Genomic DNA, 24,038 nt, shown 5'->3' on the forward strand with positions numbered 1-24,038 from the left:
ACCTCCAAGCTGTGTAAGGGCTATTTGATCAAGAAGGAGAGTGCTGGGGTGCTACGCCAGATGACCTGGCCTCCACAGTCACCAGACCTGAACCCAATCGAGATGGTTTGGGGTGAGCTGGACCGCAGAGTGAAGGCAAAAGGGCCAACAAGTGCTAAGCATCTCTGGGAACTCCTTCAAGATTGTTGAAAGACCATTTCCGATGACTACCTCTTGACGCTCATCAAGAGAATGCCAAGAGTGTGCAAAGCAGTCATCAAAGCAAAAGGTGGCTACTTTGAAGAACCTAGAATATAAGACATATTTTCATTTATTTCACACTTTTTTGTTAAGTATATAATTCCACATGTGTTAATTCATAGTTTTGATGCCTTCAGTGTGAATGTACAATTTTCATAGTCATGAAAATACAGAAAAATCTTTAAATGAGAAGGTGTGTCCAAACTTTTGGTCTGTACTGTATGTGGAGTCGGGAAGCAATTTTTCCCCCTAATATGGGACAATTAGAATGTTACCCCCGTATCCTATGGACAGGGGATAACTTGCTATTTTGGAAATAACCCTTTAAACCTCAATTGACACATAGGATTATCTACAGTTTTTCCCATCCATGACATGCCTCTTGTTCTTGTTGCTTGCAATCGATTCTCCGGAGCATGTGGTAGCGTTTATATGCAAAGCTGACAGATCGGCCATCATCAGCCTCGATGCTCATTTTGGGGCAGACTGTGCACAAAAATCATTTTCAAATCTACGACTTGCGAAAATAATGCCCATCTTAGTTATGATGATTGATGGGCATTGACCTTTCCCGATACATGAAGTATCATTATTTCATGTAGCGAGTGTATGGAGTGGAGCTCAGTCCATACAGGGAAGGCGCCAACTGTGCTATACAGCCAGCACCTGCCTCTAACAGCAGTAACTAGAGCGGTTTAACCCTTCAAAATCTGCAGTCAATCTCTGAGAGTGGCATTAAAGTTGTGCAATCCTGGCAAAGCGTTCTTTTGGACACTCTGCATCTTGGGACTCCTGCGTAACCAAGTTACAGGCTGATTATCATAGGAAACAGTGATTTCTCCAATATACTGCAATACTGAGGTTTTGTTGTATATACAGGTGCATCTCACCAAATTAGAATATCAACAAAAAGTTAATTTATTTCAGTTCTTCAATACAAAAAGTGAAACTCTTATATTATATAGAGTCATTACAAACAGAGTGATCTATTTCAAGTGTTTATTCCTGTTAATGTTGATGATTATGGCTTACAGTCAATGAAAATACAAGAGTCATTATCTCAGTAAATTAGAATACTTTATAACAACAGCGTGAAAAATGTTTTTAAAATCTGAAATGTTGTCCTACTGAAATGTCTGTTCAGTAAATGCACTCAATACTTGGTCGGGCTCCTTCTGCATCAATGTGGTGTGGCATGGAGGCGATCAGCCTGTGGCACTGCTGAGGTGTTATGGAAGCCCAGGTTGCTTTGATAGCAGCCTTCAGCTCGTCTGCATTGTTGGGTCTGGTGTCTCTTCTCTTCCTCTTGACAATACCCCATAGATTCTCTATAATAGATTCTCTATGGGGTTAAGGTCAGGCGAGTTTGCTGCCAATCAAGCTCAGTGATGCTGTTGTGTATAAACCAGGTATTGATACTTTTGGCAGTGTGGACAGGGGCCAAGTCCTGCTGGAGAATGACATTTCCGTCTCCATAAAGCTTGTCGGCAGAGGGAAGCATGAAGTGCTCTAAAATGTCCTGGTAGAAGGCTGCGCTGAGTTTAGTCTTGATAAAACACAGTGGACCTACACCAGCAGATGACATGGCTCCCCAAACCATCACTGATTGTGGAAACTTTGCAATAGACCTCAAGCAATTTGGATTGTGGCCTCTCCACTCTTCCTCCAGACTGTGGGACCTTGATTTCCAAATGAAAATTGGAATTCTGGGACCTTGTGGAGGGTGTCAATGACTGCCTTCTGGACATCTGTCAAGTCAGCAGCCTTCCCCACGATGGCGGAGCCTACTGAAACAGGCATTAACAGAAATAAACACTTGAAACAGATCACCCTGTTTGTAATGACTATATATATGAGTTTCACTTTTTTGATTGAAGAACTGAGATAAATTAACTTTTTGATGATTATCCTAATCTTGTGAGATGCACCTGTAGTATAAGCAACATAAAAAAGTGTAAAATAAAAGAAAAATTTACAAAATATTTTTTAAAGTTTTAAAAATAAAGCATAAAAATTAAAGATCCTGGCTTTTACCCAGTCAAGAAATAAAAATTAATATAGTTGGTATCTCAGCATCTGCAAAAGTCCCATCTAACAAAATATTAAATTAATTTAAACCATTAGGCAAACATAGAGAGGAAAAAAGACAAAACATAACAACTGCCAATTTCCAGTTGCTGCATCTGCGCAAAAAAAGCAATAAAAGGCGATGAAAACATCATACACGGCATAAAAGTTTATAAAAACATCAGCTCTCCATGCAAAAAAAACAAAATTAAAAAAACAAGAAATAACACAGCAGCTCTAGCAAGTTTTGTCCGAGGGTGGTGGGGTGGCAGGGCTTCGTCAGCGGGTGGCAGGGCTTTGTCGGCGGGTGGCAAGGTTTCATCCTTTAGTGGCAGGGTTTTGTCTGCGGGTGGCAGCGTTTGGCATCTGTGGGTGGCAGGGTTTCATCCGTCGGTGGCAGGGTTTCATCCCTTAGTGGCAGGGTTTCGTCCGTGGGTGGCAGTGTTTGGCATCCGTGGGTGGCAAGATTTCATCCCTTGGTGGCAGGGTTTCATCCCTTGTTGGCAGGGTTTTGTCCTTGGTAGCAGGGTTTCATCCCTTGGTGGCAGGGTTTCACCCTTTGGTGGCAGGGTTTCGTCCGCGGATGGCGGTGTTTGGCATCCATGGGTGGCAGGGTTTCATCCATTGGTGGCAGGGTTTCATCCATTGGTGGCAGGGTTTCTTCCGTTGGTGGCAGCGTTTCTTCCTTGGGTGGCAGGGTTTCACCCCTTGGTGGCAGGGTTTCGTCCGTGGGTCGTGGTGTTTGGCATCTGTGGGTGGCAGAGTTTCCTCAACAGGTGGCGGTGTTTGGCGTCCGTAGGTGGCAGGGTTTCACCCCTTGGTGGCAGGGTTTCGTCCGTGGGTCGTGGTGTTTGGCGTCTGTTCGTGGCAGGGATTCGTCCGCGGGTGGCGGGGTTACATCCTTTGGTGGCGTGGTTTCGTCTGTGGATGGCAGAGCTTCATCCCTTGGTGGCAGGGTTTCGTTCGTGGGTGGCAGTGTTTGGCATCCATGGGTGGCAGGGTTTCCTCAACGGGTAGTGGTGTTTTGAGTCCGTGGGTGCAGGGTTTCTTCCCTTAGTGGCAGGGTTTCTTCCTCAAGAGGCAGGGTTTCACCCCTCGGTGGCAGGCTTTCGTCCATGGGTCGCGATGTTTGGCGTCTGTTGGTGGCAGGGTTTCATCCCTTGGTGGTAGGGTTTCGTCAACGGGTGGCAGCGTTTGGCATCCGTGTGTGGCAGTGTTTCATCCCTTAGTGGCACGGTTTCGTCTGCGGGTGGTGGGGTTACATCCTTTGATGGCGGGGTTTTGTCCGCGGGTGGCAGGGTTTCATCCCTCGGTGGCAGGGTTTCGTCCGCGGGTGGCAGTGTTTGGCGTCCTTGGATGGCGGGGTTTCGTCAATGGGTGGCGGTGTTTCTCTTAGTGGCAGGGTTTCTTGCTCAGGTGGCAGGGTTTCATCCCTTGGTGGTAGGGTTTCATCAACGGGTGGCGGTGTTTGGCATCCGTGGGTGGCAGGGTTTCATCCCTCGGTGGCAGGGTTTTGTCCGTGGGTCGCGGTGTTTGGCATCCGTGGGTGGCAGTGTTTCATCCCTTAATGGCAGGGTTTCGTCCGCGGGTGGTGGGGTTTCGTCCGCGGGTGGCAGGGTTTCATCCGCGGGTGGCGGTGTTTGGCATCCGAGGGTGGCGGTGTTTGGCGTCCGTGGGTGGCAGGGTTTCTTCCCTTGGTGGCAGGGTTTCTTCCTCGGGTGGCAGGGTTTCACCCCTTGGTGGCAGGGTTTCGTCTGTGGGTCGCAAGGTTTGGTGTCTGTTGGTGGCAGGGTTTCATCCCTTGGTGGCAGGGATTCGTACGCGGATGGCGGGGTTGCATCCTTTGGTCTCGTGGTTTCGTCTGCGGGTGGCAGGGTTTCATCCGTGGGTGGCAGTGTTTGGCGTCCGTGGGTGGCAGGGCTTCTTCCCTTAGTGGCAGTTTCTTCGAGTGGCAGGGTTTCACCCTTCAGTGGCAGGGTTTCATCCGTGGGTTGCGGTGTTTGGCGTCTGTGTGTGGCAGTGTTTCATCCCTTAGTGGCAGGGTTTTGTCCCCGGGTGGTGGGGTTACATCCTTTGGTGGCGGGGTTTCGTCCGCAGGTGGCAGGGTCTCATCCCTCGGTGGCAGGGTTTCGTCTGCGGGTGGCAGTGTTTGGCGTCCGTGGGTGGCGGGGTTTCGTCCGCGGGTGGCGGTGTTTTGCATCCTTGAGTGGCAGGGTTTCTTCCTCGGGTGGCAGGGTTTCACCCCTTGGTGGCAGGGTTTCGTCCATGGATCGCGATGTTTGGCGTCCGTTGGTGGCAGGGTTTCATCCCTTGGTGGTAGGGTTTCATCAATGGGTGGCGGTGTTTGGCGTCCATGGGTGGCAGGGTTTCATCCCTCGGTGGCAGGGTTTCATCCCTCGGTCGCGGTGTTTGGCGTCCGTGGGTGGCAGCGTTTCATCCTTTAGTGGCAGGGTTTCGTCCGCGGGTGGTGGGGTTACATCCTTTGGTTGCAGGGTTTCGTCCGCAGGTGGCAGGGTTTCATCCCTCGGTGGCAGGGTTTCGTCCGCGGGTGGCGGTGTTTGGCGTCCGTGGGTGGCAGGGTTTCATCCGCGGGTGGCGGCGTTCGGCATCCGCGGGTGACGGGGTTTCATCCTCGGGTGGAGGGGTTTCAGCAGCGTCAATTTAATTTTTAATAGGGATCCATTTAGGATCCAAAAGAGCCAGCTCTTGTTGGTGAGCGGAGCTAAGTGACCCAGATCACTAAAAAGAGATGGACTGCCTGTCATTAATAAAAACATCCCCCTTCCCCCCAAAAAACACAAACAAAAAGAAAAACAACAAAAACGTGTAACTGCATTTTTTCCTTCTGCTCCTTCTGGTTCTCGTAGGAAGGGCGGGAAAATGAAAGTGGAAAAACAATTATCAGGCAGAAGCGCGGTGACGGGCGCTTGTCTATCGATCATTCTGGGGGTTAGGACCCCCAAATCTCTGTGCCATTTTATAGGGTTCCATTCTCACACAAATGATTGATTTTATTACTTTTTTTATTAAATAAAAAAAGTCCAGTTGTATCAGCCTTCTTACTGGGTATATTGACATGAGGAGTTTATTATTAGGACGCTAAAAAGCGCTTCACAGATACAACGAGCCCCCCAAAAAATGTCATTACTGTCCGTCTCCTCCGCCCTCTCCTCACACATCTACGCTCTGGGCGTCGCCAAGCGGCTATATGAACGAGATGGGCGTGTCCCAATGCTCCAAAGGCGTGTCTGGCCACGCCCCCTCAGAGTACGTGCGCTCTCCCGCTCCATTCTCCATAGTTGTACGTGCCCCCCTCTCCCTCTCCCGTACGTGCTGCGTGGCCACGCCTCTCCTCCCGCCGTCGTAGAAGAGAGGAGGAAAAAAAAAAAAAAAAAACTTTTTTTTTTTAATTGAGGAATCAACAGCCGCCATCTTGTCGCGGCTCGGTCAGCGCCGGAGATCTCCGGGGCCCCTGCGAGGAACCTAGGGGAGGAGAGGGCTGCCGGCCGGGACAGCGGGGACTCCGGAGGCAGTTTGGGGGGCAGCTCCTTATTCTCCCGGAGGAGGCAACTGATTTATATATTTTTTTATCCGCCCGTTTTGGTGGCGGCTGCTTCATTGTTTTCCCTCCCCTCACGGAGGAGGAGGAAGCGTCGAGCGCACGGTTGCGTGGGCGGGCGGAGAGCACCGAGCAGGGGGAGGGGAGCAGGGACCGAGGCCTGACGCAACCTCCCCACAGCGCGGCCTAGGCCGGCACCCGGCACTTGTGGGGCAGCAGCCCCGGGGTTTCTCGCCGTAGGTTCGGGGGCTTCCCGATCGCCGCTCGCTGGGGGAGTCACCGGCAGGGGGCGCTGCAGTTTGTGGGGCGCAGTGATTTCTGGGCTCGGGGGGCTCAGTCCGGGCCCCCCCTTCGGGATGCAGGACTCGGGGGGCTGCTGAGGGTGGTGGCAGCGGCGGCAGGGCCGGGGCACCCCTCCTCCTCCCCCGTGCACCGCTCCTCCTCCGGGGAGGGAGTCTTGTCTGTCTTCGGTGACCGATCAGAAAAGGGGAGAAGATGGCCGAGAACCTGCTGGACGGGCCGCCCAACCGGAAGAGACCCAAACTCAGCTCGCCGGGCTTCTCTGCCAGCGCGGACAGCACAGGTAGGAAAGGCCGCGGCGCCGGCATCCAGCAGGCCGGGGATGGGAGGAGGCCGGGACCGTGCGGCCGGGAGCGGGGCTGCCTGCAGAGTACAAGGGGCTGCTGCCTGCACATCACACGTTACACGGGGCTGCCGCCGGCAGAGTACACGGGGCTGCTGCCTGCACATCACACGTTACACGGGGCCGCCTGCAGAGTACACGGGACTGCTGCCTGCACATCACACGTTACACGGGGCTGCCTGCAGAGTACACGGGGCTGCTGCCTGCACATCACACGTTACACGGGGCTGCCGCCTGCAGAGTACACGGGGCTGCCGCCTGCAGAGTACACGGGGCTGCTGCCTGCACATCACACGTTACACGGGGCTGCCGCCTGCAGAGTACACGGGGCTGCTGCCTGCACATCACACGTTACACGGGGCTGCTGCCTGCAGAGTACACGGGGCTGCTGCCTGCAGAGTACACGGGGCTGCTGCCTGCAGAGTACACGGGGCTGCTGCCTGCAGAGTACACGGGGCTGCTGCCTGCAGAGTACACGGGGCTGCTGCCTGCAGAGTACACGGGGCTGCTGCCTGCAGAGTACACGGGGCTGCTGCCTGCAGAGTACACGGGGCTGCTGCCTGCAGAGTACACGGGGCTGCTGCCTGCAGAGTACACGGGGCTGCTGCCTGCAGAGTACACGGGGCTGCTGCCTGCAGAGTACACGGGGCTGCTGCCTGCAGAGTACACGGGGCTGCTGCCTGCAGAGTACACGGGGCTGCTGCCTGCACATAACACGTTACACGGGGCTGCCTGCAGAGTACACGGGACTGCTGCCTGCACATCACACGTTACACGGGGCTGCCTGCAGAGTACACGGGGCTGCCTGCAGAGTACACGGGGCTGCCTGCAGAGTACACGGGGCTGCCTGCAGAGTACACGGGGCTGCCTGCAGAGTACACGGGGCTGCCTGCAGAGTACACGGGGCTGCCTGCAGAGTACACGGGGCTGCCTGCAGAGTACACGGGGCTGCCTGCAGAGTACACGGGGCTGCCTGCAGAGTACACGGGGCTGCTGCCTGCACATCACACGTTACACGGGGCTGCCTGCAGAGTACACGGGACTGCTGCCTGCACATCACACGTTACACGAGGCTGCTGCCTGCACATCACACGTTACACGGGACTGCCTGCAGAGTACACGGGGCTGCTGCCTGCACATCACACGTTACACGGGACTGCCTACACATTACACGGGGCTGCTGCCTGCACATCACACGTTACGCGGGGCTGCTGCCTGCACATCACGCGTTACGCGGGGCTGCTGCCTGCACATCACGCGTTACGCGGGGCTGCTGCCTGCACATCACGCGTTACGCGGGGCTGCTGCCTGCACATCACGCGTTACGCGGGGCTGCTGCCTGCACATCACGCGTTACGCGGGGCTGCTGCCTGCGCGTTACGCGGGGCTGCTGCCTGCGCGTTACGCGGGGCTGCTGCCTGCGCGTTACGCGGGGCTGCTGCCTGCGCGTTACGCGGGGCTGCTGCCTGCGCGTTACGCGGGGCTGCTGCCTGCGCGTTACGCGGGGCTGCTGCCTGCGCGTTGCGCGGGGCTGCTGCCTGCGCGTTGCGCGGGGCTGCTGCCTGCGCGTTGCGCGGGGCTGCTGCCTGCGCGTCACGCGTTGCGCGGGGCTGCTGCCTGCGCGTCACGCGTTGCGCGGGGCTGCTGCCTGCGCGTCACGCGTTGCGCGGGGCTGCTGCCTGCACGTCACGCGTTGCGCGGGGCTGCTGCCTGCACGTCGCGCGGGGCTGCTGCCTGCACGTCGCGCGGGGCTGCTGCCTGCACGTCGCGCGGGGCTGCTGCCTGCGCGTCACGCGTTGCGCGGGGCTGCCGCCTGCGCGTCACGCGTTGCGCGGGGCTGCCGCCTGCGCGTCACGCGTTGCGCGGGGCTGCCGCCTGCGCGTCACGCGTTGCGCGGGGCTGCCGCCTGCGCGTCACGCGTTGCGCGGGGCTGCCGCCTGCGCGTCACGCGTTGCGCGGGGCTGCCGCCTGCGCGTTGCGCGGGGCTGCCGCCTGCGCGTTGCGCGGGGCTGCCGCCTGCGCGTTGCGCGGGGCTGCCGCCTGCGCGTTGCGCGGGGCTGCCGCCTGCGCGTCGCGCGGGGCTGCCGCCTGCGCGTCGCGCGGGGCTGCTGCCTGCGCGGTACACAGGCCGCCTGCACATCACACGTTACGCGGGGCTGCCGCTTGAACATCACATGTTACGCGGGGCTGCCTGCACGATACACAGGCCGCCTGCACATCACACGTTACGCGGGACTGCCTACACGGGACTGCCTGCGCGTCACACGTTACGCGGGGCCGCTGCCTGCGCGTCACACGTTACGCGGGGCCGCTGCCTGCGCGTCACACGTTACGCGGGGCCGCTGCCTGCGCGTCACACGTTACGCGGGGCCGCGGCCGCTTGTGGGTCACAAATAGTACATGGAACTGATGTACATTGTGTGGGACTGACTAACCTATTACATGGGGATAATTATGCTCATCATTCATTATGTGGGGCTGACTACAACATCATACGTTATATGGGGCTGAGAATAATGCACATTATGTGTTGCATGGGGCTGCGGCGTGTTGCATTGTTCTGTACATTTTATTTTCCTCACTTATATAGCGCCATTAATTCCACAGCGCTTTACATACAGCTGATAATATAATAGTGTGGACTAGGATACAGCAATTACATAAGACTTGCGGAAACTTGTCAGTCCTATGTAAAGTGTGCTGGGCAGTCCTGAGTGACTGATGCGTTGCAGGTAATTTGCTGATATGTTACATAGGACTGACAGAATCACAGCATAGTATATAGGGCTGCACTCACACCTCCATTGTAGACGTCTGGCCCGTGAGACTCTGCGCGTCCGCTTCATTCTCTGTCATTAGTCTAGAAGGATCGGTTTCTGCAGGGAACCTGAAGACTTTCTTCCTCCAATTTTACGTCGGTGCATAAAACCGTTCAGTCTTCCTGCTTCAGTGTCTAAAAAAAACTATGTAAACCGGGTGAGACGGGAGAAAAGCGTCCGCATTGATGGATGGAAAAATGAAAACAGATGTGTGAATTTCGCCATAATGGGACGTCCAACAGTTTTAAAAAGTCGCCAAAAACCAGGGGAGACATAGAAGTAATGGAACAACGTCCTCACTGATTGTGACCGTACTGCTGTCTGACCATGTCCATGTGACCGCTGCAGCCAATCACTAGTCTGTGTTCTTGTGCCAGCTGTGCACCGGCCCACGTGTGTTGCCGTCCGCACCCCCGTTGGCCCACCATCTCCTCTCCCCCGCGCAGCACAGTCGCTGGCCCACCCTCGCCGCCCACCCGTCACACATGAGCTGCAACACCCCCCAATGTGGCTTCCATTCCCTCCCACCCCCCAATGTGGCTTCCATTCCCTCCCACCCCCCAATGTGGCTTCCATTCCCTCCCACCCCCCAATGTGGCTTCCATTCCCTCCCACCCCCCAATGTGGCTTCCATTCCCTCCCACCCCCCAATGTGGCTTCCATTCCCTCCCACCCCCCAATGTGGCTTCCATTCCCTCCCACCCCCCAATGTGGCTTCCATTCCCTCCCACCCCCCAATGTGGCTTCCATTCCCTCCCACCCCCCAATGTGGCTTCCATTCCCTCCCACCCCCCAATGTGGCTTCCATTCCCTCCCACCCCCCAATGTGGCTTCCATTCCCTCCCACCCCCCAATGTGGCTTCCATTCCCTCCCACCCCCCAATGTGGCTTCCATTCCCTCCCACCCCCCAATGTGGCTTCCATTCCCTCCCACCCCCCAATGTGGCTTCCATTCCCTCCCACCCCCCAATGTGGCTTCCATTCCCTCCCACCCCCCAATGTGGCTTCCATTCCCTCCCACCCCCCAATGTGGCTTCCATTCCCTCCCACCCCCCAATGTGGCTTCCATTCCCTCCCACCCCCCAATGTGGCTTCCATTCCCTCCCACCCCCCAATGTGGCTTCCATTCCCTCCCACCCCCCAATGTGGCTTCCATTCCCTCCCACCCCCCAATGTGGCTTCCATTCCCTCCCACCCCCCAATGTGGCTTCCATTCCCTCCCACCCCCCAATGTGGCTTCCATTCCCTCCCACCCCCCAATGTGGCTTCCATTCCCTCCCACCCCCCAATGTGGCTTCCATTCCCTCCCACCCCCCAATGTGGCTTCCATTCCCTCCCACCCCCCAATGTGGCTTCCATTCCCTCCCACCCCCCAATGTGGCTTCCATTCCCTCCCACCCCCCAATGTGGCTTCCATTCCCTCCCACCCCCCAATGTGGCTTCCATTCCCTCCCACCCCCCAATGTGGCTTCCATTCCCTCCCACCCCCCAATGTGGCTTCCATTCCCTCCCACCCCCCAATGTGGCTTCCATTCCCTCCCACCCCCCAATGTGGCTTCCATTCCCTCCCACCCCCCAATGTGGCTTCCATTCCCTCCCACCCCCCAATGTGGCTTCCATTCCCTCCCACCCCCCAATGTGGCTTCCATTCCCTCCCACCCCCCAATGTGGCTTCCATTCCCTCCCACCCCCCAATGTGGCTTCCATTCCCTCCCACCCCCCAATGTGGCTTCCATTCCCTCCCACCCCCCAATGTGGCCACCAGGTCACCCTCGCCTCCTCTACCTTTTACCCCTCCATATGGCTGCCAGCTTCCCCCTTTTCTATTCCCTCCTCTCCCCCTTGTGCAGCCACTGGCCCCAGTCGCCTCCACCTGTGCGGCCGCATTAAACACCAGCTCCCCTCCTCCTCACCAGGCGGCCGACAGCCCACCTCCGCCTCGTACACAACCCCAACCCCTCTCGTCTGCTCCCCACCCCTCTTGCTGCTGACGGTCCCTCTTGTGTAGCTGCTACCCACCCCTGCACCTCCCTTTTTGCCACTTTTCCACCATTACGAATAGAAGATTTATATGGCGGACATTCGGTGATTGTATGGCGTCCATCACACAACAAGCGTAGACTGATCCTGTCAGTTTCTAGCTTACCTTTTCTGGGCGCTGGGGTATTTGTTGTTTTTGCAGTGTTTTCTTTTTAATGGTATCTGCCCCAAACCTTTGGGATGGATATTCAGTCACCAGAGATTTCGGCAGCATGCGAGTCCACCCATTCATCTGAGTGTGTGTTTCTATAGGTTCCCTCTAGATGTATAGGACGGTGTCAGAAATGCAAACAAAACTGCAGCGTGTGAATAATCAGCAGGGATCGTATCCACACAGCGGATGTGCTGCTGATTTACAGGCAGAAAATCCACAGCGTATCCGTCATACGCAGCCAGAAAAATCCACAGCAGGAATCGACTGAGGTGTGGGTTTTATATCCGCTGCATGCAGATTCACACTGTGGATTATCACTGCTGATTTTTCACGATCTGCAATGCAAATCTGTCGTGATTCGATATAAATAATTTTCTTTAGGTTTCGGCTGATGTGAAGCAGAATTTGCAAAGTAGAATTTAGTCAAGGAAATGGCGCAGATTGGCAGCAACATCCTCACTGTAAATGATTACGATTTTTCCCCACTGCTATCAGTTGGCGCTACAGATTTTTTCCGCCATTGATTGGTCCTGATGACATTGCGCCGTCCAGTTCACCAAGATGCCGCTGGGGAGTAATTAGTAGCCGTGGCAGAATATGGCTTATGAAGGTCCAGCGAGTGAGCAGCAAACTGCAGATTTTAATGCAGATTCATTCCCCTTTCTACATCAAAATAAGTGAAAGCTGCTGTGAAAATCCACAAAAAATTCACGTGCAGCAGATTTTAGGGCTCATCTACTGTACATGCCTGGCTCTGTAGTCTGCGGCGGATTTTAGCCACACAGATCCAACCGGAGAACCGTGCACCATTTCTGTCCTTGACATCAACGGGAGCTGAGCTGCAGTACCCGAGAACGGCCACTAAGCAGCTGATTGGTGGTGGTGGGGGGATGTCTGACAATTGGGACCACCACCAATCTGATACTGAGGACCTAGTCTACGGATCGGTCATTAATATCGTAAGCCTGGAGAACCCTCCTCAGGAGTAAGAGGAACATATGGAAGACATCAGTGTAGATAGGTGAGAAATAAAGGTTGGCTGGACCCTGGTCTCCAGCGGCCACATCCGTAGCCCCTGCGCACCACGCCACGATGATGTCGCGCTGGTCATTCTGGCTGATAGGTGGTGGATCACAGGGCTCTCACCCCGACAGCCACGGGCTAATGTGGGCACAAGTTCCTGCAAATGGATCTGCTCATCTCTATCGCTGGAGCATCTTTACATTCATCTCTGCATTGTGCCATTTATTCATCTTGGAAATGTACAAATTGGTAACTGTTGCTGTTCCCCATGTCCATAGAAGCAAAAAGAGCCCTGGTCCAGTGTTCGCTTTGGTACTTCCGCGGCAGCTGGGCCTGGGCTCCTGGAAACTTCCTTGGCGGCACTCAGATGCCGTAATCCTGGGCATCTTGGGCTTTTACCAAGCCCCTAATACATCATTGAGGAGCCCAGGATGCCAGCGTTCAATTGTGCAGGACCCTGGTCCGACTGTCGTGGATCCTTGACCAGGGTCCTGCAACTCTTTTTTGCTCAGCTCTGGTCCCTACATGCTGCCAGCATCTGATCATTACCTTTTTGACAAGGAGTATGGTAACAACGTCATGGATTTCCAGGAGGCATAAAGTTCTAAGAAAAGATGCCCCAGAGTTGTTTCATGGGGGATATAAGAAAGTAATAGTGTGGACATGTCTGGAGGGAGGAGGGGCTCTGGCGATCATGGTTTCTCCTCGCTGATTTACAGCGGTCGTGGCTTTTACTTGACTTTCTTCCAAATAGTAGAGTTCCTCTGTCGTGGTCTTTGTTGTGAGCGTCGCTCTCGCCGGAGCCAAGTGCCGGTTACCTAGCCGTCCCTCCACACGTTCTGATTTCAGTGGTCTGCTGGTAACCGTCCTCCTGCGAGTTCCCCCTCCAGAGCCGCAAATGATTCGTTGTGATTTCTGTCACCGACTTCGCACAATCAGATTCACCCCCCATGAGCTGACGGATTCTTGATCCTTGCGGCCGAAGAGCATAACCCCAGTTATGGAGAGGGAACACTCCCAATATTGTGTTTTTTATTTTTCCTACAACTTGCATCTCTCCAGCTGTTGCAAAACTACAACTCCCAGCATGCCCCGATAGCTGCAGTCTTGTTCCAGGATCTCAGGGTACGTGCCAGCAGTGATGCCAACATGTGTAGTGTCACCTGTTGCTAAGCAACAGCTCAAACTTGTCTGTGCTGCGCTTAGCAACCATTGCAGGATATTTTTTTTATATATATTTTTACCTCCATTTTAGTAAAAGTTAGGAAATGCATTAAAGAGGTTGTCCAGTGGGTACATTTGTTACTTTTTTTTTTTTTTCAAAAGGCTCACAATGGACCCTTAATAAAAAATAGCAATACTTATACAGGAATTGGCTGCAGGGTTAAGTCAGATGGCCACCGTGGGCAGCGTATAGTATGGTTGTGGACTGCTGCAGACTGGAGCCTTTAATAGAGTGCTGTCTGGATGTACAGCTACATACCCTTAGGCCTTGGCATCGATAGTTGCGCCTGGCATGAACCTGGGTGTCCTAATGCCTGTAAATACATTTACCTTACGGTGGAGATTCTGCCAAGTGCGGGATGTCATCGGCAGCTTTACACTTTCCTCTTCCTTTTTCATCTTCTTGGCATGGGCTGTGATCATAGACGTGGGCGCGTTACCCCTGCCAGGTGCCAGTGGGCTGTGGAGTATCCGCCGCTTTAGATTCACCCCAACTGGCAACACCCAGCTGTTATTGCATTCCTACATTTCCAGGCGGAATAATGGAGGAACAGCACAATGCAGAGTGTTAAGAAAAATATTCTTTAGAATTGTTATATTGTAGTGATGCTGGCCCACCCGTACGCACATCGGATGGTCAGTCCGTCCTGTCAATGTTTGCCAGCATCAGTCTTGTGGTCATGGCTGCTTTTTTAGCGGAATGCAAATAGTTATCAGCAGATCCAGAATTTAAAGGAGTTGTCCACTACTTTCACATTGATGCCCTATCCATAATGTATGATCGACCGGGGTCTTGCACACGGCACCCCCGCCAATCAGCTGTTATCAGTGGTCGTCGGCTGGAAGTCCTTACCTGCGGTGTGTGGCCGTCATCTGTAGTGGCCGCCGCATGGTACTACACATCCGCCTCCCATTGAATTCAATAGAAGTGGATGTGCAGTAACAAGCTCCGGCCACTACAACTTGACTGTCAAGCATCGCAGGTAGGGACTTCCGGCCGGCCCCGATAACAGCTGATCGGCGGGGGTGCCCCGTGCAAGACCCCGGCCAATCATACATTGATGCCCAATCTTACGTGAAAGTAGTGGACAACCCCTTTAATGGTCTGTGGAGCTCCTTCCATCCCCAGCAGATACAGGCCGATTTTTATATAGCCGGTATCTGTCTTTAACCATTTAAATGCCGCTGTTAAGTTGTGATCATGGGGGGACCGAAGGGTTACTTTGACTGTAGGGGTCTGCTGAAGACACCCCCACTCCACCCCCGTTTTGTCATCTCAGCTATAGGTGGAGCACCATAAGGTACCGGAATTTTCATTATATTCTGCAATACTATGGTATGGTAGATATAGCACAAGCAATCGGACTATCGCAGGTTGCAGTCCCCTAAAGAGGCTAACAAGTAATGTAAAGGATAAAGACATTTTTTTCTTGCTAATTTAAAAAAAATTCTCATCGCCCCTTTTATCGCCCGTGAAAAAGAAAAGGTGTAAACAAAACCTATTTGGTATCGATGCGTTCATAAAATTCTGATCTATTAAAATATGGAATTAATTAACCCGATCGGTAAAAGACACAAAAAGAAAAGTCAGAACGCCAGAATTGCAATTTTATTTTTTTGGTCAAATCACCTCTTTAAAACAAAAAAAGTAACACAATGCTTTATGTACACAAAATTGGTATCAAAGATATCAGCTCACCACACAAAAAACAAGGAAAATATTTTTTTTTTCAATATTCCGAATTTCCGATTTTTTTTTTTTTTCATTTAAGTAGAGAAAAAAATCAATGTTTGTCCACGTCAGTCCGATTAGTGATATCCATCGTGTTTCTGGGACATTTTTACTGCACAGTGAACGCCGTTAAAGCATAACCCCCCAAAATTGGCAGATTTGCACTTTTTTTTTTAACCACTTCCATCACACTTTTTTTTTTCCCCCTGTGTGTCAGAATGGGGGGCTGTGAGGCAGAGCGGTCAGCCCACAGCTCTATAGCAGGTGATTGCTGGAAGATGGCGGTGCGGCCGTGAATGCATTTTTCCTGCCGGCCTTTGATCTGTCCTGCCCGGGCTCCTCGCCTGTCTGCTTCCTGAGTTTTGTACTACAGGGCTGCGCGTGTTTCCATCTAATCTCGATGTCGGGGGCTGGTAATTATTTGGGGGTAATAAGCCGGGGGTCTTGTACTTCCCTTGCCTTTTTGATGGATTAGGAAACTGCTCGCTCTCGAGGGTTCTTTAACTTTTTTGTCGTCTCCTATAAAGTTTGCCGTTATTGCATTTTTCTGAACATCAGAGCTGGTTTTGCTGCCAAGGACTATACAGGGAGCGGGGCTCACATACGATGAACAGGCCTTATCCCTAATTCACCTTTGGAAGTTTCCTGAGGTCATCACGTCTGGTTCCTTCAAGAGCCGATGATTTAATGGCAGCTCAGGAAGTGAGGAGATATACTACACCCCGAGCCTTTGTGATAACTTGTACCTTTTTTCTTTTTTTTTCTGCCCTCCTTTTTGAGGATTATCAAGAAATTCTTTTTTTTTTTTTTTTTAATATATGGACTTCATGAGACCTGTACTTGTTACTCTGTAGATCAGATTTTGCAAGAAGTTGTAATTTTTGGAAAGTTTTCCAAACTCGCCCCCCCCCCCCCCAATGTCCTGTGATTGGCTGCAAGCCGGGAATGATGGGAAAGTCCAGCCCTTGTATATAAGCCAGTATTTGGGGTCAGCGCTAGTCATTTTTTTTTTTTTTAAGAGCCAATGGTCACGAAGGTGCGATCCAAGGAAAGGATTAGTATCTAGAGACCTGAAGTTGCCCGCACTATAGCTGCAACATATTCCGCAGCGCTGTGCTGAGATTCATACCGTTCACATTAGCCTCTGTAGCCAGAAAGGGACAATTTCATGCTCTTGGGAGAGTGTGACGAAACCCAGAAAAAACGGTGGAAATATGTCGTCCTTTATTAGATTCATACCTGGGTGCCAGAACTAGGATACAGCAGTGCGAACCCTTAATTTTTACCCCCTGTTTCCCACAAAATTGGACCTCTGCCAATAACAGGGGTCAACAGCAGGGCTGTGGAGTCGGTAAGCCAAACCTCCGACTCCTCGATTTCCATGACACCGACTCCACGACTCCGACTCCCTCATACATGGCTCATGTGTAAGTGATAAATTTACTGTAGCACAGATTCATCTCAGCTAAAAGTCTAGACCCTTAGATCAGGAATAGGACAGACATATATATATATATATATATATATATATATATATATATATATATATATATATATATATATATATATATAGGACATTTCATAATTCTCCCAAATTCTAATAAAAAAATATTCCCCACAAACTGCATTGTACTACAGTACTCAATTTATTATATATTTTAGGAGTCGGTTTTGGTGCATTTTATTCTAACTCCACGAAGATGGGCTCCCACTCCGACTCCACCATTCTTCTCATAGGACTTTGAGTACCCTGTTTTGGACCTGTGCCTCACATACACTTATCACCTATCCACGCATTTAGCTCACATGCTTAAAATAAAAGTTCCTAAATGTTTGTAAAAACAGGCTACTTTATCATTTACTCGTTTTCCAGAGCAGAGTTATTTTTTATGTATTCTATAGAGTACACATTTCCTAGGTTAATGACCACCTCTGCAGTAGTTTGTCTCCAAGGCAAGAAGCGGGCGCTTACAGGCTTGGTTATGCAAGCTTGTAAGCGCTGGACGGATCGCTGCTCTCCAATGATGCTGAAGAGCTAAAGCTGTCAGCAGCCTGGGGGAGAGCTCAATTTGGACTATGCCACAAGTCTGAACAGTCAGCGATTTTGGGAACAACACTTTAATTGTCAAAAGGTGTCATAGACCCCACAGACAGCAGCCAAACACGTGAGCGAGGCACGTGCTTATGGAAGGAGAAAGCTGATGGCGAACTTGATCCATTAGGGACACATGCATGCTCAGCCGAGCCCAGCAGCGCCCCGCTCTGGTAATGACGGCTTTCGCGTGTATTGTGGGATGTCCGGATGTTGGAAGTGACGTCCTAACCATACATTTGCGGTTGTTTAATCTTCACTCGCTCTCGCGATTCTTAATCTCTGGGTTTGATTTAAGATTAGGGAGGTGGAACTTGCAGTCTGATATTATGATGGAGATCACATTAAGGGCTGTACACAGCCCCAACATTAGTAACCACCAAGGATTATGGAAGCGCTCAGCTGCCAGAAGTAAGATCCAACCTGCTGCGATCCCAATGTCAGAACGGAGAGGTGGAAATAGCTGGAACTAAACTTTCAGAAACCCTCTAAACACCTTGTAGATTGGTGGGCTGGGTTGTAAAACCACAGTGCAGTGAACAGAAGGTCTATGGATTCATATCCTGAAGATGAGTGGCTTAAAGGGTTATTCCTCTCTTCATAGGTGGAAATAACTCTTTAAGCGATCGATGAGGGTCTCGGGACCCAGTGATCGTGTTTTTAGTTTGTATCGGTCAGGGCCTTACCTGGATATTGTGTGTATTCACAGCCTGTGATGGAAATGTCCCATGTAATGTAGGATCTTCGTGCTGGAACGTTGCCACTTCCTCCGAGCGGCTGCCGGGAACCACATGTGGGGGGAGGTTTCAGCCGGCCGTACGACCGAGAGCTCGTAATTACTGCACAGTCGTCGCTCCCCGCGTGCCGGGCTCCTCGTTCCTCTTGGCTTATTCACGAACATGCAGATTTTATATTTGTGGTGTTTTTTTGTTTTTTTTTGTCCACGATGGCTTCAGAAAACAAAACAAATAATCGGTATAGGAAGGAAGACATAAGTGTCGAACTCGCCAAGCAGGATTTGCCATCACTATTTGATCACTGGGGGTCCGACTACCATTCCATTCTTTTTTTTTTTTCCTGTTATGTTTTTTGTCAATGTGGGAATGTTATGTACGTTAGATATTTTGGCTCAAATTTAGCAAAAGTTTATTCCTGGAACATACGACTTTTAGTGCTAAGGAGTCACAACGCGTTAGAAATAAAGGGGCCTTTTTTATTTTGCGCAAAGTTCATGAATCGCTGACGCCAATATGTGGAATTTGCAGAAAAAAAATGTCAACGAAAACCACAAGACAACCTCCTCCCCTCCCCTAAAAAACCAAAAGCCGCCAATGAATGAATATTAAGCAAGATAGTTAAAATATAACATTTATTAGATTGATATTAAAATTTCTCTTTTTTTGAGTAAAAAAAACCCCTAATGGGCCAACTTATGAACCCTGGGTCTTCTGAATTACCATATATAGTTTATAATTGTGTACACATGCAAACCACACCTCCAAATGCCAAATACCAAGTATGTAGGGTTTAGAAAAAAACAACCTCAATTCATCCAGAGCATTGAGGATCATACAATTAAATATTACCCTTACTAGTATTGGTTAACATTGATTAATAACAATCATATAGAGATACCATGTATGCGCTCAGAAAATTAGGTATACAATGAAATCCCACATGCCCTTAAACAAAAAAAGGGTACCATGGACTATACAGTAAAATCCCACATGACCTCTATTCAAAAAGGTAAAGGGTCAGGGAAAATCAACAAAGCCTCACTGAAAGATTCCTACCCAATCCTAAAGTGCATCATGGCTTGATTCATCCTGGTGTAATGTCATCCTATTATTCATGACCAAAACATATTGGAGGTATCCAGCTCCCAACGCGTTTCCTCCTAAAATAGATTAATCAGTGGAGACTGAAAGAGGGGCTGAGGGTCTCCACCATTCCAAGCAGCCCATATCCTCCTCTCAAAAGACCCAGGGTTCCACCTGTCACCTCCTACACCATGTCTCCTTTAAACTGCCGCGCTGAACAACACGCCGCTACGTCACTTCCGGTCACGTGGGCTAGTATATCCGGTACCTGGAATGCAAACCATCGGGTGGAACGCATATGTGATCCCGCCGACTTCGCATCCGGTGACGCCCTTCCTGTTTCCGGTTACTGGAATGCATGTATGCATCAATGAAGCGCATCTCAGGCACTCACACTAGCGCTTCAAAAAAACAAAAACCGCCCATCCTAAGCTAATTTTCTGAGCGCATACATGGTATCTCTATATGATTGTTATTAATCAATGTTCACCAATACTAGTAAGGGTAATATTTAATTGTATGATCCTCAATGCTCTGGATGAATTGAGGTTGTTTTTTTCTAAACCCTACATACTTGGTATTTGGCATTTGGAGGTGTGGTTTGCATGTGTACACAATTATAAACTATATATGGTAATTCAGAAGACCCAGGGTTCATAAGTTGGCCCATTAGGGTTTTTTTTACTCAAAAAAAGAAATACATTTTAATATATATCTAATAAATGTTATATTTTAACTATCTTGCTTAATATTTGATTGATCTGGTGGTTACCCCGATAGCTTGTTATTTATTTGCCAATGAATGAAGCATAAATCTTGCGCGTTTCGCTCCTTACCCGCCTGTTACCCCCAGAGGGAGGTCGGATTAGTAGCAGCTCTGATATAGGATTTCCCTTTCATACTGGTGGCATGTACTAGCAGTGGGATTAACTGTTTATGTAGAAGGTGGTGCAGGGGACAGTGTGTATTTTGGTATCGTGGATGCGACGTCCCATCGTTACTGATGCAATTTCTCTTCTGTCTTTCCAGAATTTTCTTTCTTCGATTTGGAAAACGACCTCCCAGACGAGCTGATCCCTAACGGAGATCTCAGCCTCTTGAACACCGGCGGGGGACTAGGACAGGATGCGACTTCCCAGAACAAGCCCCTCTCTGACCTTCTCCGCGGAGGGAATCCAGGATTGGGTGCCGGCATGGGAAGAGGGGGCTCAGGCAGCCCTGTACAACAAACTATGGGCGGTCAAAGCCAGCAAAACAGCCCAGGCCTCGGCAACCTGGGGGGCCTCAATAAGAGTCCCCTGAACCAAGGACTGTCAGCGACTCCTCCATCTGGATTAAACAAGCCCACACCGGGCACCCCTGGTTCATCTGTTCCCACCTCACAATCTCAGAAACAAGTTGGCATGATGGCGGGCAGTCCTGCTGCTCAACAGGCGTCTGCGGGTATCTGCATGAACTCCAACTTTAGCCAAGGGCATCAAGCACTGATGAATAACAGCTCTGGGCACACACTAATGAGCCAAGCCCAGCCGTCACAGGGACAGGTACTGAATGGCTCTCTGGGGCCTGGAAACCGAGGTCGAGGGGCAGGTTTACAGTACAACTCGCCCACCATGCAAGCTAACCCCGGGAGCGTGCTCGCCGAAACTTTAACACAGGGGACGGCGACTATGCCAGCTCACACAGGAATGACAACCACCCAGCCGGGGCCCATGGCAAAGGTAGGTTCAGGCGTACAGTGCCACTTCTGTATATTCTACGTATATACTCTGATACATAGTAAAGCTGTGTTGTGCATTTCCAACCGTTGAAAAACTACTGCTCTCGGCATGCGGCGGTCAGAGTATGCTGAGAGTTGTTGTTTTGCAGCAGCTAGAGGTTTGCGAACACTGCATTAAAGGAATTGTCCCATCTTGGACAACCACTTTTAATGTGAGATCTGCTGCGAACCCCAGCAAAGAGCTGTCTCTGCCAGAGATGTTCATTTCTCCTGCAGCGACCATTAGAGGTGAAGTGTAGTATTGCAGGCGATCAGACATCACGGACTTGAGTGTAATACAAGGACGCATCAGACTTGTTTTAGCTAAGATGAATGGGAGTGAACACTGGCTTAAAATGTCTGCAAAACCCGACACTGCCCAGGAGTCGCGCTGTTTCTGGTCTTTTCTTCAGGTTCCCTCATTAGTTCAGACTTTTGCGCTGCTGTCGCTTGGGCCTCTCGGCTTTGCCTTGTCTTGTGGTTTTTACAGCTTTACTAGTTTTGCATTGAAGTCTTTACTTGTGTGTTCCCTTTTCCCGCAAAATGAGCTGTTGAACGGATGACATGTTGTCCACGCTTCCAGTATTTGGCGTAGGCAATGTCTACCTCTGATGCCCACGTACGTGATACTCCAACTGTCAGGAGCCCACTTCACCAATCTGTGTAAAAAAAAAAAAAAAAAAAGTTAGATGCCAGTTAAACCTGGCTTAGGAATTCAATGAAGAATACACTAGTTTATAGCGCTCTATTAAAGGGGTATTCCCATCTCCGATACGGAACATGCCATAACGGTCTGGTAGCTGCGGACTCGGGGCCCATCTCCATTCACTTCTATCTGCTATAATTTAGGAACACCCTTTTAAGCGCTGGCATATTACTTGACCTTGATAAAAACCGGCAGAGATAGGGTTTCGGCATAGCAGGATATTCGCTAGGGTCCTTAGTGCCTCCTCTGATTAGTAAGCCTGGCACATCATCATGTGGGCGTCACACCGGACCTACTAATCAGAGGAGGCACTAAGGACACTGGCGAGTAGGTGAAGAATGCTGGTGGGTATCCTGCTATGCCGTGGTAATGCCAGCCATCGCTCCGCATTCATGTACAAGTGTTGTGTATTGCTGCTCCGTACGAAGACTTGCGTTGCCCAACGCCATCTGTACGGTGACCTCTTATTGCATTTTTGGAGGTTGCACATGTGCCGATCACTTGACACTTTGCATTTTTTTTCTCCTGTAGATGGGACTCCAAGGCAACAACGGCCCTTTTGGACAAATATTCAACCAATCACAGGCACAACAAATTCGAGCCCAGGGGGTTAATCCTCAGCTTCCCACCAAGCCCACCATGGCAAACAGCCTCCCTCCATTTTCTTCTGACATGAAAAGCTCGCCTGTGGCCAGCGTTCCCAACATGGTAAGCGTTCATAGCGTGCACGTGAGATCGAAACAAATATCGGAAGCAGGAGTCTGACTTTTTTTTTTTGCAGTCTCCTTTGCAAGCGCAAGTTCAACAAGTTGGCATCGGGGCTACCCCGTCTATGGGAACCGGCCCCACCGCCGACCCGGAGAAACGCAAACTCATCCAGCAGCAGCTGGTGCTCCTGCTGCACGCCCACAAATGTCAGCGGCGCGAGCAAACCAACGGCGAGATGCGGGACTGCTCCCTGCCCCACTGCCGCACCATGAAGAACGTGCTGAACCACATGACTCACTGTCAGGCCGGAAAAGCCTGCCAGGGTAATCGCCTCTCTGGCACATTTAGGAGTTGTATGGGTTTTTTTGTTTGTTTTTTTTGTTTTTGTTTTTTTTTTACAAATTTTTGTTTTCTTCCCATAGTTGCCCATTGCGCTTCCTCAAGACAGATCATTTCTCACTGGAAGAACTGCACGCGGCACGACTGTCCGGTCTGCCTCCCTCTGAAGAATGCCAGCGACAAAAGGAACCAGCAGCGTGAGTAGTCGCATCATGAAAAAAGGAAAAAAGTTTAAGGCTGGTCGTACTAATATACTAAGATGAACGCAGGCAGGACCGGCATTTGATGTATATGAGGATTTGTTCGGCTAGGGGTGACAGATTGGATTTCCAGCTATCTAAGATGTTTGGGTATCTGGAAAAAAAAAAAAACACCGCTTGCTGTTCTGGGCCACTAGGTCTGGTATTAGACTCACATGTCTTGTTCTGTACATGGGACTTTCCAGCAGTCTTATTATCATCACAGGATTTCAGTGACAGACAGAGAACCTTTAAGTGTTGGGATTACTCTTGCTCTTTGGTCTTTTCTTGTATATATGATCTTGTCACCCCTGGGAAGCACAGACTCACATGTTCCTCTCCTTTTTCAGCTCTCCTCGTGTCCCCTTCCAGCGGAGTGCAGAATCCTATCGGGACAGGTGGAGGAGCCCAGCAAACGGCTCCCGCCCTCAGCAGCCCAAATCCTATCGACCCCAGCTCTATGCAAAGGGCGTATGCGGCGCTGGGTCTTCCTTACGTTAACCAGTCTCAGGGCCCCGGGCAGCAGCAGTCTCAAGTCCATCAGATTCGTAGCCTCAGTGGACTGAGTAAGTGGTGGTCACTAAAGTGATAAGCAGACAACCGGCTGCAACTTTCTATAGTATAATCCTAATCTGATGCCGTCCTGTAATCGCTCGTTTTCGCTTACCCACCCAGCTGCTAATTCCATAAACCCCTCCGCTGGAGGAATCTCAACGGAACAACAGACCAGCCTGATGAATGAAGCATCACTTCCCGCCGCCCTGGCGAACACAAAGTAAGTGGATCCCTCTATTAAATGTAAAATCCACGGGTGGCGAGGGACGGCTGTAGCAACGTATAAGGCGACGTACGTTCCTTTTGGATTAATTGGCAC

The 24,038-nt window shown here is 51.0% G+C and overlaps 1 protein-coding gene across 2 annotated transcripts in view; it reads left to right on the top strand.

Moving 5' to 3' along the window:
- The first annotated feature begins 5,695 nt into the window (after positions 1–5,695).
- Positions 5,696–24,038, top strand: part of CREBBP (CREB binding protein) — a 31,304-nt gene continuing 12,961 nt past the window's right edge. For both annotated transcript variants that reach the window (XM_073648258.1, XM_073648259.1), the window contains exons 1-7: positions 5,696–6,449; positions 20,443–21,134; positions 22,410–22,586; positions 22,660–22,909; positions 23,009–23,122; positions 23,515–23,730; positions 23,840–23,939. In XM_073648258.1, the coding sequence (XP_073504359.1) occupies positions 6,362–6,449; positions 20,443–21,134; positions 22,410–22,586; positions 22,660–22,909; positions 23,009–23,122; positions 23,515–23,730; positions 23,840–23,939 (1,637 nt within the window). In that variant the 5' untranslated portion in view covers positions 5,696–6,361. The remainder of the gene's footprint in view (positions 6,450–20,442; positions 21,135–22,409; positions 22,587–22,659; positions 22,910–23,008; positions 23,123–23,514; positions 23,731–23,839; positions 23,940–24,038) is intronic.

Source organism: Phyllobates terribilis, unplaced genomic scaffold, assembly GCF_046119375.1.
Source record: "Phyllobates terribilis strain yellow unplaced genomic scaffold, ASM4611937v1 Scaffold_9__5_contigs__length_417890890, whole genome shotgun sequence".
NCBI classification, from domain to species: Eukaryota; Metazoa; Chordata; class Amphibia; order Anura; family Dendrobatidae; genus Phyllobates; species Phyllobates terribilis.